The 14,035-nt window shown below is 37.3% G+C and overlaps 1 protein-coding gene across 2 annotated transcripts in view; it reads right to left on the reverse strand.

Moving 5' to 3' along the window:
- LAMA2 (laminin subunit alpha 2) overlaps window positions 1-14,035 on the reverse strand; it is a 603,226-nt gene that overhangs the window by 263,057 nt on the left and 326,134 nt on the right. For both annotated transcript variants that reach the window (XM_057311058.1, XM_057311057.1), the window contains exons 13-14: window positions 5,109-5,210; window positions 3,485-3,696 (exon numbers count right to left, since the gene is read on the reverse strand). In XM_057311058.1, the coding sequence (XP_057167041.1) occupies window positions 3,485-3,696; window positions 5,109-5,210 (314 nt within the window). The remainder of the gene's footprint in view (window positions 1-3,484; window positions 3,697-5,108; window positions 5,211-14,035) is intronic.

The raw sequence follows: 14,035 nt of genomic DNA on the forward strand, positions 1-14,035 counted from the left end.
AATAAGCTCCAGAGTCTCTTGTAGGTGGATAAGCTCCAGAGTCTCATACTGACAATTCAATGCTTTTCTTGTGTGTGTGTGGAGCGGGGGAGTACAGGGGGAATCACTTCCGCTCACATATCATTGGCCAAAACAAGTCATATGACCACATCTACCTGCAGAGGTTAGGGAAATGTAACATTACAAAAAAGGAGCTTGGATCTGGGTATGTACCCAAGGAAAACAAAAACACTAATTTAAAAAGATATATGTACCCTATGATTATTACAGCATTATTTACAACAGTCAATATATGCAAACAATCTACATCTCTAAAAAGAGATGAATGGATAAAGAAGATGTGGTAGATAAACAATGGAATATTAGTCAGCCATAACAAAGAATGAGATCTGCCATTTGTTACAGCATGGAAAACACTAGAGGGCATTATGCTAAGAGAAATAAGTCAGACAGAGAAAGATAAATACCTTATAATTTCACTTATATGTGGAATCTGCAATACAAAGCAAAGGGACAAATGAACAAGCAAACAACAACAACAAAGATGGAAACCAGCTCATAAATACAGAGAAAAAAATAGGTGGTAGCCAGAGTGGAGGGAAGTAGGGATAGGCAAAATAAGTAAAGGGAATTAAGAGGTACAAAATTCCAGTTATAAAATAAATAAGTCATGGGGATGAAAAGTACAGCATCAGGAATATAGTCAATATTATTGTAATAACTTTGTATGGTGAGAGATGGTAACTACACTCACCAAGGTGAGCATTTTGTAATGTATATAATTGTCAAATCACTGTCATACACTGGAAACTGATGATAATAGATGTCAACTATACTTCAGTGAAGATTTTAAAAGTAAATGAATAATAAAATAAAATTAAAAAGGAGGGGATTAGAAATTTGATGAATTAAACTAACATCTGCCATAAGGTAAAAGAAAAAAAATGCAGAGTTTATACCTAATAGATATTTAAGAAAAGCTGAGCAGTCTCCTTGAGTTAAATATCAAGGGTGCTACTAAAGCTAGCGTTTAGAGAATTTAGAGGAGAAAGATGTATGATTTGGTTAAGCTGATTTCTATTTCTAAAAGAAAGATAAAATTTTTCTGTTTTTTTTCCTTCATCTTACCAATGAGGGCAATGAGAAAGAAATCAATTAATTTTATTGTATAAGCCTCTCAGCATTCTGGAAAAGAATGACAGCAAAAATTGTCCCCATTTTGAACTATCACTATGTGCTTTATCCTCCAGGTCTCCAAAGTCTTCATGTTACTTGGAGAAAATGTTATTGCTTGCAGTGACTAAGGTCGGCTAGAAATGTTTCCAGATTTGTGTGCCTATTTGCCATTAGCAAAATGCTTTTGCAGCCCTCTAATTCTATTCTCATGCTGACCTTTTGAAGTTGGCAAGGCAATTGTCCTCCTCTGTATTTCACAGTCGAGGTGATTGAAATTCAAAGAGGTCAAAGCTACACTTATGTTTACAACTATTAAATAGCTGAATTGAAAACAGAAGTCAAAATCCTGACCTGCAGGCTAGTTCTTCAGCTATTCATCTGCATCTAACCACACAGCTGGAAGAAGCCAAGTCCACGTGCTGAGAACTACCCCGGAAGTACATCTTCCTTAAATACAACTAAAACACCACTGTTTGTGGAGATAGCTTCAATTTACTGGTGCTTACACACAAACGGGATGCCAGGTCAGAGCCTACTGTGCAAGACAAGTTGAAATCAATTCAAGTGATGTTTTACAAATATGATTCAATCCACTTATAGATCAGAGATAAATAAAATATTACAAGTTCATGGAGTCGGGATTTATGCTGACTTTCTGCTTACCTGAAACGGGTAGGAGTTTCAAATCTGACATTGGCTTTTCCTTCTAGAACAACAGTGCTTTAGGTAACGTAGGATGCAGAAAGCAGCCCCCTCCTTGGATTAGCTCTAACATGTCACTCATATAGGGGAACACTTCGGAACGCTTCAAATGAAACTGATGATTTTGATAGGTAACACTGAAATTATCTGACATAAATCAGGAGGAAATGCCTTTGGATTAACTATTCTAAGAAGCAAGGCTGACAAAAATAAATAAGCCCCCTAGCCACTTTTTGTCAATTTCGTTGTCATTCACATAGAAAGCCAGAGGACTCATCTCTCTGTACTGCTTAAACATCACGACAATCTCTATTTACTAAATGGGAGAAAACATAATTAATTCCTAAGTGCTGCTTCACATCTTCATGGCATTTTAACCCAGCTTCCAGCAGAATTGCCTATGCAAAAGAGGTACACTGTTTGACAATAGTTCTGTTTATGAATCTGCAGTCCCCTCCTTTGGGAGATGGTAATGATGATTACACTTAGTTGAAATGGGATAAGTGAAAGACAAACTAGGCAGCATGAGCAAACGATGGAGGTGGGGGAGCATCAGCATTAAAAAAACCAAAACCAAAAACAAAACCCTCCTGTTAGATAAACCGGTATTGGAAACATTGCTTTTGATTCTGATTATGTCATGTTGTCAGTTTGGGGTCATGATTCATCATCTAACTTAATCTCGGTTAGAGGGGGAAGCTGCCATGCTGTCTTGTGCATATCACTAGAGCAGAAAAGCAGAAGGGGAAAAAAAGCTCATTCAGACAGTTGAAGTTTACATTTCCTTGGACAAATACATCATTGTTTTTAAAATGAAAAGCACAGCAGCAGCCTACAGTCAGTCGGATATGAGCATGTTCAGTTCCAGTCAAAAGTTCCCTCTTTAAAGAAAAAAAAGGAAAACAACCAATTCTAGTTAATGAGCACTTTCCATAATTATCACATACAATTTTCACAACGACCCTGAAAGTTAGACACTATAATCTTCACTTTACACTTGAAGAAACCAAGTTTCCACAAGGACCAATCACGTGCCCAAACTCACACATAAAATAAGCAATTGAGCTCACTGAATTCCTAGTTAGGTTGGCTCCAAAGCTCATACTTTGCTTTACATCACACAGCCATTCTAGTCTTTTATAAAGAGACTTGTGGTTATTTAGAGGAAGTGCTTAGATTTCTTATTACAAACTATATACTATTAAGTTAGATACACGTTTATTAATTAATAGAAGAAAATACTTGGCACACTACCTTCTCAAGATGACAACGCTGGAATCACACCTCTTTAGTTTCCCACTCTCTGAGTCATCATAATGGAGATTTTATTTTCCACTATAGAATTCCTCAGATTAAGGGTCATTTTTTATCACACGCTCTGGCCAAACTGTGAAGGAGTCATCAATACTAGAAAGGGGCTAAGACACATGCCTTCCGGGTATTTAGATTTTAAAGTTTTAATAGAAACGCTTTTCAGAAAACTAGTGCTCCATCCTTATCTACTATCTGAAGGAAACCTACAGATCTTCAAATCACTCTTCTGCCGCCTGCACGTTTGCACGAAAGGAAGCGTGCGAACACCGGGGGGTGCAGTTCTTGAGTTTACCTGAAGATGGCATTCATCCCAAGGCTGTGTGTGATCTGTATGAGGACTCTCTTCAAATTCGCGAGCACTGTCATCAACTCTCTTCTACTGACAGGGAAATTCGTGCCATGTATGGTAAACAATTCTTCTTTAAGCGACAGCACGTGAATATGTTCTTCATACGGCTGCAGATACACCTCATCTTGGGCCGTGCTAATTCTCAAGTCATTTCCCTAAAGGAAAAAAGAAAGTACAAAGGGCTAAAACTGTGGAAAGAAGGTATAAAAGGGTAAAGAGTATGCATATTTGGATTTGCCACTTGGTGAATTATCCTCAGTAGATTTTTTAATTCCAGGATGGCTTTCCTTTCATTCAGTGTATATATGAAAGTAAGAGAAGGCAAATTAGCTATTAGCCTTAACCAGGTGCATTACAAAGTATAAGCTTTGTTATGCATGACCTTGCTTCCACCATTGACTAAAATAATAGATTCTTGACAACTCATACATGCATGTGATTACAAATACCTTGGTTTTACCCAAGTGCCCAATAGCTGCATATTTCATATATATTATTTCGTGGTGAATGTGGGTTGTATAGAAAAATAGGGAAGAAAACTCAGCACAGTGTAGTGTATTAAGTTTTGTTTGAAAGAATCTTTCTCCATGGGAAAACAAACCAGAAAGCTCTGCAGTCTAGTGTTCCCAATAAGAGAATGCATCCTTCTAGGGAATGTACTGACTGACCTATGACATTTAGGTTATCCTTCTTCTCCGAGCTCATTTATACTAGCAATATAGAGCTTCACAACATTTTGTTTAGAGAACCCCTTTTATCCCAAAGGAATTCCAAGACATACTTCTAGTTTCATAGACACACACACGCATACATATATACGTAATAATACATATCGTCCAGATCACTTCACCTAATACTGGAAATCTGTATGTTAGGAGAAGAATTTTGTCATTGATTCACATGCATGAAAGGTTCAAGGAAAAGAACAACAAAGCACGGTGCTAAATCAGTATCAACCCATTTGGAATCACAAATGTGCATGCAAGTGTGTGCCTTTGAGGCTGTGTGAGTGTTGGAGGAAGAGTATGAGAAGAGGGGAGGGGGTCTCTAAGATATCTTTAGGCCTCCAGCATTTTGGAATTGTCCATGGCCCCTCAAATCCTGAAAGCAGTTTCTCCTATATCTTTCTTATCTAAATTGAGAGTTTTTGAAGTCAAGATTAACTACACCTAAATAAACAAGTTCCCTTTTTCACTTGCCTCTGCCTAATATAAGCAAAGAATTAGACCATAAAATCTACTTGGAAGCAAGGAGAGATGGAAAAAAAAACTATGTAAATCAGCATTTGCCTAAACACTTTCATCATACTTATATTCTTGGGAATATGATCAGTATGTTTTTGTTTTAAAGTCCAAGTCTGGTCTAAAGGTCTCCTTTATCATTGGAACCTAGTGAATACACTCTGTCTTTTAGATATATCTCAGGGTGAAACATAAGACGGGCATAAAAATTTTCCCAAGATATAATAATTCCTAAGTCATATGTAAATTAATGTCAAGCCAATCAGGTAAGGAATAAGTTAAGAATGTGAAACAGTTGAACATAAATGATGTCCTCCGTACTCTACCTCTAAGATAACCATAATCTGGAATACACGTTCTGTATCTTCTTCTTCTTCTTCGAAATTATATGATATGGTAAATGTCAGTTGTCCTCCAGCTGCTGTAAGCTACAAGAGAGGAGATATGCAATCATTAGAAGACAGGAGATGGGCTATTAAATCATATTTTACTTATTATTTTAAAATCATTTTATTGTTCTAGAGGGTAGGATTTGGAAGAAACAGAAATCGCAAGAGTGTACAGTGAGAATGATAGACATTTCTTTAGCAGTAACCTTTATACGAACTTCACCCATCAGCGGCAAGCCTGACATAAATATAAATTCATGTATTATTTTCCCCAGTATTGCAGGCTTGCTGAAATAGGTTAAGTTCCGTGAAACCAAACACAACCCCTCCTGTCATTTTCCTCGTCTATAGCTTGAGCTTTACAATTCCCAAGCAGAGAAGGATCTTTGTCAAAATTGGGAGATTTCTACCCATCCCTGAGGGCCACTCACTTTCTGTTGGTCAGAACACTTTCAACAAAGACATCACTCCATTTGACAGTGACTTTACATAGACTATAAGCTAAACTGGGAAATGTTGTGGATCAGAACAAAATAAAAGAATGGCAGCACATGTTATATTATGATACAATTCAATCAAAACTCCCAAAGATTGCATACTTTTCCCTGTGCAATCAAATATGCTTAGTTGGAATGAATGTTATTATCCCTTTTCATTAAATAAACTTCTTTTCTTCCAATATGCACACCAAGCCCCGTATAATGGATGCTTGAGGTTTACATCTTCTGACATTGACAGTAACCTTGTAGAAAGGAAAAAAAATGGGAAAGCAAGATCATTTATAGGACAGGAATCAACACTGGAGCCTGAGTGACAGATTCAATGCAAATACTGCAGTCCTTTTTTAAAAATTCCGCTCCGGCACTGTAAATAAAGACATTCATAAAACAAAGATGATGATCTGTATTCTGCTGTTTCCTCCATGCTGACAAACAGAGCCCCAGCTTTGCAGCCTTGCCTCTCTGTGGCCTCTTCCTGCAGACCCTGACCACAAAGCAATTCCCCGCGAAGCACTGCGTGGAGGAGGAGGAACCAGGATTCCTCTCAGAGTTGTTCCATGGGGAATGGCACATAGCTGGCCATGGCTGATTAAACAGGGTTTTCAAATTGCAGCTCTGCAGTGCCTTCTAAGAGCTCATTACATGGAGCTCTGTGAGGAACTAGGATTCAGAAAACTTTTATTCCCCTGTTCCACTGAAAAATAGCCCTCCTCTCATGTCTTTTCATATATAAAATAATAAATATCTGCCTGGACTATAGCACTTGGCATTAGTATGAGTAATGAAAGGTGAATCTCTGTAAAAGGGTTTTGGTTCTATTAAGATAAGCATCCTAAATATTACCTTGCATACTTGTTCAAAATCAGCCAGACCATTTTCTCAATAAGAAGAGTCTAGACAGGCAGCAGGAAAGAATGCTTTATATATTTCAAAGACTGAAGTATTTAGAATTTTCTACATTTATAAAAATATTTAGTAGGACCTAGGGATGGAGATTGGGAAGAACACCAGGATATAGATCTCTATATTAGATCTCTAATGTTGCAAAACTTTTAAGCTTCCAAATATATTTTGATCATTTAAAAGTTGGACTTTATTTATTTATTTATTTATTTATTTATTTATTTCTTACTATGTTTCCCTAAAAAAAAGGAAAAAAAATCAATTCTAATTCATAATTTCTTAATTTAAAAATTACATAAATGTGAGGAACTCAGAATGAAAGGTAATGCCTATTTTGGTCATAAGAGTCAAAGCGAGTATAATTTGAATATCCACGCTTTTTCTTTTTTTAAGATTTATTTATTGAGAGAGAGACAGACCACAAGAGCATGCGTGCATGTGCACAGGGGAGGGACAGAGGGAGAGGAAGAGAGAGAATCTCAGGCAGACTCTGCACTGAGCATGGCAGACTGAAGCCTCGATCCCATGACCCTGAGATCATGACCTGAGCCAAAATCAAGAGTCGGATGCTCAACCGAGATAACCAGGTGCCCCAGAATATCTGAACTTTTAAGATTTTAGATGAAATAGAAAAATGTTTGATTTGTTACTCATTTGTTTATGTTGTTTCCACACCTACTCATAATAATTATAAAGTCAAATAACATATAAAATAATATGAGAGAGGAATGAGGATGGAAATAGGAAAAAGAAATATAGAAAAAGAAAGCGTCCTTCTGCAGGTCAATCATAACATAAAACATGAACTAAGAAGTAGAATTAGTTCAATCTGTTCTTCTGAGGGCTTATGATAATAATAGTAATAAAAATGGAAACTTGACTTTTCACTCACATTTCATAAAGCAAATTTTCCCCAACTCTTCCACGCATCTTTGATACCTATACTTTGGTATCGTTAGAACCAGTTTTTGAATCATCTAAAAATTTTCATGAGTGAATCCATTTTACTTCTACCTAAGTTATGTGGAAAGAGACCGTTTTAAAAAGGTATATGATGATGTTATCAGTTTTGTTTTTTTTCCTCCAAGCCACAAACACCCATTTCCATAGTATTAGAATCATCGTCTTTTTCATTCACTCTAAAGCTATATATTTGTGGCCATTTCTTTTTTAAAAGATATTTATTTATTTGCAAAAGAGAGAAAGAGAGAGAGAGAGAGCACGCACAAGCAGGGGGGAGGATTAGAGGGAGAGGGAGAAGCAGACTCCCCACTGAGCAGGGAGCCGATGAAGGACTCAATCCCAGGACCCTAGGATTAAGTCCTGAGCTGAAGGCAGATGCTTAACTGACTGTGCCACACAGGTGTATGGCCATTTCTATATTGCAGCTGAGTCAAGTACTTATTTAAGTAATTTTCAAAAAGGATTTCTTAAGATGCCATCCCACAGGTTAGAAGTTTTCTTTCCCAACAAGTACATCCATTATATGAAAGTCTTTGTAATGAGTCGACTCTAAGACATCATCTTCTTTTCTGAGGGATATTGAGATTTTTGGGAAAAACCTGTGAGAATATTCAGAGTATAAACTGTCCTTTCCTATAGCTTTGGATGAAGAAGTCTCTGCCTCTTCTCTGTCTATCCCCCACTCCATATTCCAAATGTCACCTTCACTTGGCTCTTCCACGTCCTTGCTTTCCCACTCTCCTATAATCCCTTCATTAGCCCAATCTTCTGTCTCTCCATCAAATCCAACGTGCACAGGATTGCCAATCATCAACCAATCTTATTGTCTCCTCTAGCTATTATCTATGGTTATTGATTAGTTTCACTGTTAATACAATATTACACTCATTTGCTTTATTCTTACTCATCCAACCTTTCTTATTTACCTACCACATCCTGTCTTTCACCCTTAGTACTCCATTAACAGAGTTTCTTGAAAGGTCATTTATCAACTCTACCCAGCAACCACTCATGGACCTTTGATTCAGTTTTATTCTTAATCTGTATGTAGCATGTAGTCATTCTTAAAATTCTTGACTCCTTTGTCTTCTATTGCCCCAAACTTCCATGATACTCCTTCCTCTGCCTTGGTCACACCACCGTCTCATTTGTAGATACATTTTTCTTTCTTATTCTATACTCAGTGTATGGATGTCTCCAAGACTCTTACTCCCTTTTGGTTACCCTTTCTTATTGAATCTCTATTTCTCTCCGGTGGATTTAATTACGTTTATATCTCATTCCTCAATTGGTATCTTCTACCCTGTGCTGTGTCCCTATATTAGTTTGCTCAGGCCCCCATAACAAAATAACACAGACTGGGTAGCTTAAACAACAGAAATCTGAGTGCAAGGTATCGGCAGAATTGGTTTCTTCTGCAGCCTCTCCTCTTGGCTTGTACATGGCCATCTTTACCTTGCGTCCTCACATGGTCTTCTTTTTGTGTTCAGCTGTGTTCCAATTCCTTCTTTTTATAAGGACACCAGTCATATCGAGTTGCACCGACCCTAATTACCTCATTTCAATTTAAGTACCTCTTTAAAAATCCTTTTCCAAATAGTCACATCCTATGATTCTGGAGGTTAAGACTTCAACATATGAATTTGGGGGTCGGGATACAGTTTAGCCTGTAACAGCCCTGTACTGAGTGATTGTTTAATAATGTCTCAAACACTCAACATACCCAGTTAATCTTATTATCTGGATCTTCCCAGAAAACAAACTTGATTATATTCCCAACTTCCATGATTGGGTCAGGCCAATGGTTTTATTTCTCTATTTCAAATTAGAAACCATAGGTGTAACATAATATTGTTTTCACTGTGTTATTTATATCAAATTAGTCTCATTCTTATTCTATTGAAATGCTTCTTATCTAACTTTCTGTTTTCACTACCACATCACACTTACTAGGTCCTCACCAAGCATTTGAATTCAATTCTCTGACCTCAGTCATTTTGGGGAGGAAATTTTACCAACTATTACTTGTGTTGTTACCTCCCTAATGAAGGACCTCTAGTGGTCCTGGGATCTATAATATCACTCAAGTTTCTAGGCAGTTTCAGTCCTCTCTAGGATCTATCTAGCCCCCTAGTCACAAACTGTGTGCTGAGGTGCCCCAGGGCACTGCAGTAAACTCACAAAGACACTGTGGGATACGGTCAAGGTTTAAAGGACACACAAGCAATACTGTGTATCTGTCGGACACCACACAAGCGACTAGCTTGAGGTACTTCACAGTTTTAACAGGAGAAAACTTTATATTCCTTTCAGGGATATTCTCAAAACATCGAGCTGTGTTTTTGCACTTTCAGCCATGCCGTATCTTTGTTAAGGGAAGTCTTCAGTGGATGCTATGATAAAAACCACATAATGCACAAAAATCAATGTGAGACAGGAATTAAAGGTAGCAGTTTCCAATCTCCTTCTAGGTTTGAGAAGTTGTGTATTACCCAGCAGGCACACAAATCCCCTTTAGTAAGTCACTGGGGTTATTTATGAAAATAAGAAATTATTATATTGCCCAAACTTACATGCATGATCTTTTTAATTGGTTGCTCAGTTGTTAAAATGCAAATATTTATTAAGTTGTTTGGCCCTCACTACTATGGCATATTTCAATTGGTCTAGGAGACACTGTGGAAAAAAAAAATACAGAGACCGTAAGAGTACCACAAATTGAAGAAGTTTTGGAACTTCTGACCTAGCCTTTGTTTGTATCTACCCATTCTGCTACTTTGATTTGCTTCAACTCATTTTCCTGCTGAAATTCTCACTCCTACAGCTCTCTATTCAAATGCTTCTTTTTTTTCTCTGCTTGGCTAGTGTCCCGCTGGTCAGAAGACTGAGGAGGCAAAAACGGTTTTTCAGTGATATTCCCAAAGACTCAGTGACAACCACAACAAATAAGAGAGCTAAAGGACTCTGGGACAGGGAGAGCTCTGCATAAACTGTCTTGTCATTCACGCTGGAGAATGCCTTCTAATACATCCCACGACCTTGCTAAGTTACGTGTACTGTGTATAACTTTAGTTTTCCAGAATTCTGGACTTTGTAGACTCAATTCATTAATTTTGCCTTTGAGACTTTCAAATTCGTCCATTTTGGGGACAACACTGGAGCACTTCCTGTACTGCCAATGGAACATTTCATTTTCCCCTGCTTCTGAGGAACAAAACTGTCACTATTCTACTGGCCAGAGAAATGCAGTTTTCCACAGATAGAAGTAAGTGTCATTCCAGTTCCCATTGAGGCAATTCTTACATTTACTGGATAGATTAGACTATATTTACCAGAGATGAAAGTTGTATTCCCTTTCAATACAAAGAGAAAGTGAATTTAATGAGAAGAGTTCATTTCGTAAGGGTCTCCAAAGACCTAGTGTTATTGTCGTTTGTTGGTTTTTGGTTTTTGACCTTTCTTCATATCTAGTAAGCAAAATTCTCTTCAGGAAGAGTCAGATATCAAATTGAGAGGCACTGCGAGGAAAAGGAGTGGCATCCATTCATCCCCAGCAATGGTTCAGTTCTAAGCCCTTCACTCTCCTGATCCTTAAATTCACCCCATTAAGAAAAGAGCCATACAAGTAGCTGTTTCCCACGAGTACCTGTTTTAATTCTACCTTCAGGGGAAAGAAACAGCTTGTTTGCAAGTAACATTACAGTTACTATGCAATATATAACCTAATGTCACACAGAATAATGTAGTGTGCGTGCAGCACACATCGCATTCAAGATTTAATGAGGCAGGAAAGCTCTCCCTCATGAGTGGAAAAGGCTAAAGGTAATTCATAAAACTAAGCTTTACATCAGTATTTAGTATCAGGCTATCTGTGTTGTAGCCTCCCCAACCCCCAATCTCAAGAAATATGAATTGAAGGTTGAAGGGTGGTGATCTATGGGGACAATATCCTTGGGGGGAAATTCTTTCGTAAAATAAGACTGGATTATTTGGTTGTCTGATATCAGAACATCACCTCTCTTGTTCCATTAAATGGGGTGTAAAATCTAATATTTACTTTTGCTTACCAGAGCAAATATTTCAGGAGGGATATACAAAAATCAAATGAGGAAAAGACTTTGTAATATGGAGCAGGATACATGAAACACAGATGCTAATTTCAAGTTAGCATCACAAACATGGCAAATGGCTCATCTTTCTAGATTTTGAAGCTCAATAGCCTTAAACTCTGAAAACGTATCTCTCCCACCAAAGTGTTAACTGACACATCTATTCATGGAGTTCTCCTATTTTTTTTTTTTTTAAAGATTTTATTTATTTATTTGACAGAGAGACAGCCAGCGAGAGAGGGAACACAAGCAGGGGGAGTGGGAGAGGAAGAAGGCGGGTCCCAGAAGAGCAGGGAGCCCATGCAGGGCTCAATCCCAGGACTCTGGGATCACGCCCTGAGCCGAAGGCAGACGCTTAACTACTGAGCCACCCAGGCGCCACACATGGAGTTCTCCTTTAACATCGAAACAGAACTTCATGCTTTGCTATGCTTTTCTGTACATCTATAATATTGAGATAAGAGCATATTTCTCTTCTTCAATTTAGATAATTAGAATAGAATGGGTATAAGAGGATGTTGAATTAGAGAACAGGCAGAATTTACACAGGCTGTCTTAAAGTGACATCACTTTAGTGCACAGAAAAAGGAGTAGGAATTGTGAGTGTCAAACAGAAACAACACATCCTGGAAACATTGGCTCCTAAAGCAAGAGACCACGTTATGTAGTCGAGGAGATACAAAGAGGAAAATCTTGAGGATTTTCCTGCCTGTCTACCTCCATTCCTCCCTTCCTTCTTTTCTTCCTCTCTGCCTGGATTTTTTCTGCCCTCTTTCTTCCTTTTATCCAACCCCTCCTTTTTTTCCTTCCTCTCTCCTCCTCCCCCCTTTTCTCCTCCTCTTCCCTGCCCCTACTAGCTCCATCCTCTTACTTCTGATTGTTTTTTTCCCTTTCAGATGTGGCCACATCCAACTTGATAATTTTGCATTCCTTTGTATTTTGTATCCAGCTAAATTTCATAAGTGTCCAAAGTAGGGATGAAAATTATGAATGTGACAGTGCCAAGGACAGAGTTTTATGACAGGCAGCCCATCAGAGATACTCTCTCAGTGTGACACCAACCGACCAGTGTCCCTGGAGCCTAGTCCCCTAACTGCTTAATGGAGAAACCAGTTATGAGCTTCTTATATGAATTTTTATTAAATAAAATAACGCCAACTTATATTTAGCATAAACTTTCTGTCTCCCATGTAATAAAGTGAGGCCTGATTCTACTTTCTCTATACTCAGTTATGATGCAAAGCAAATGGAATTATAAGGGTTTGATCAGGTAAGAATGCTTCTGGCTGTAACTGAAAGTCAGACAATTAGCAGTCCTTATATAACAGGAGACCCAAAACTAAACAGATCAAATTTTAAAATACAACAAACAGATTATCCCCCCCACTTCACATATTTTCTACAAACACTTAGATCCATTTGGGGACACTTAATATAAACACCCCAGAAACAGATTTGCTAACCATCATATAGAAGATGATGAATTACAGTACCCCTTACATAAATTAAGATTTAGTGCTTCCTCTATGTTTTCCGACTGGGGGAACTACTTGTTACTTTGTGACATGCACTGATAAGTATTGAGTTGAAATAATACCATCTCAACAGATGTAAGTAAATGGTAGCAGCCAAATTCTCCAAACTGTTTTTTTGTTATCAGGCCCAGACTCAAAAACAGGATCTTTGCAACAGCTGCTTCTCTTCTGTTTACTCGCGTTTAGATGGAATGTTCCATTAGTACTCTGGCTATGGGTTGGATTAATTTATGTGTAAATATTCAGTACAAAAAAAAATACATGCAATACACAATTAAACACTGATCTAATCAAATAAGCCATAAACTACGGTTTTATATATATTTAACTTTCTTATTGACTAGGGGCTTAATTTTTTTTTGAGTTCTTTGCCAAGAAAACAGAAAACTACATGCTCATGATATACAACATGAATGTTGGTTAAAATAACAACATACATTTTAATCCAAGTTCCACTAAATTAAAGAGAAACAGGCTTATTATTTTCACAAAAAGATAAATGAATATATATATATGAATGAATATATATATATTTATGTATATATATATTTACATTTATACATGCATAAATTCTGGTGAAAAAACTTATGAGAACATTGTAAAAAGGAGATATCAATCATGCTATTTTCTATTTGAATACAAATTTTAGCTAACCTTTCTCTTCCTGCTTAAGTATTTTATCCTATAGGCTATTCTTTACTTTGGACAGTATATTGGTTATTGTATAGCCTTTCCCCTCTTATTGAAAAAGCAGGAACAAATAAACAGAATTCTGTAAGAAACAGAATTTCTATCTTTCCCATAGGCAATTCTCAATGTTTATAGCTTAAACAACACTAAATACGGCTGGAAGG

The sequence above is a fragment of the Ursus arctos genome, unplaced genomic scaffold (assembly GCF_023065955.2).
Source record: "Ursus arctos isolate Adak ecotype North America unplaced genomic scaffold, UrsArc2.0 scaffold_13, whole genome shotgun sequence".
Classification (NCBI taxonomy): domain Eukaryota; kingdom Metazoa; phylum Chordata; class Mammalia; order Carnivora; family Ursidae; genus Ursus; species Ursus arctos.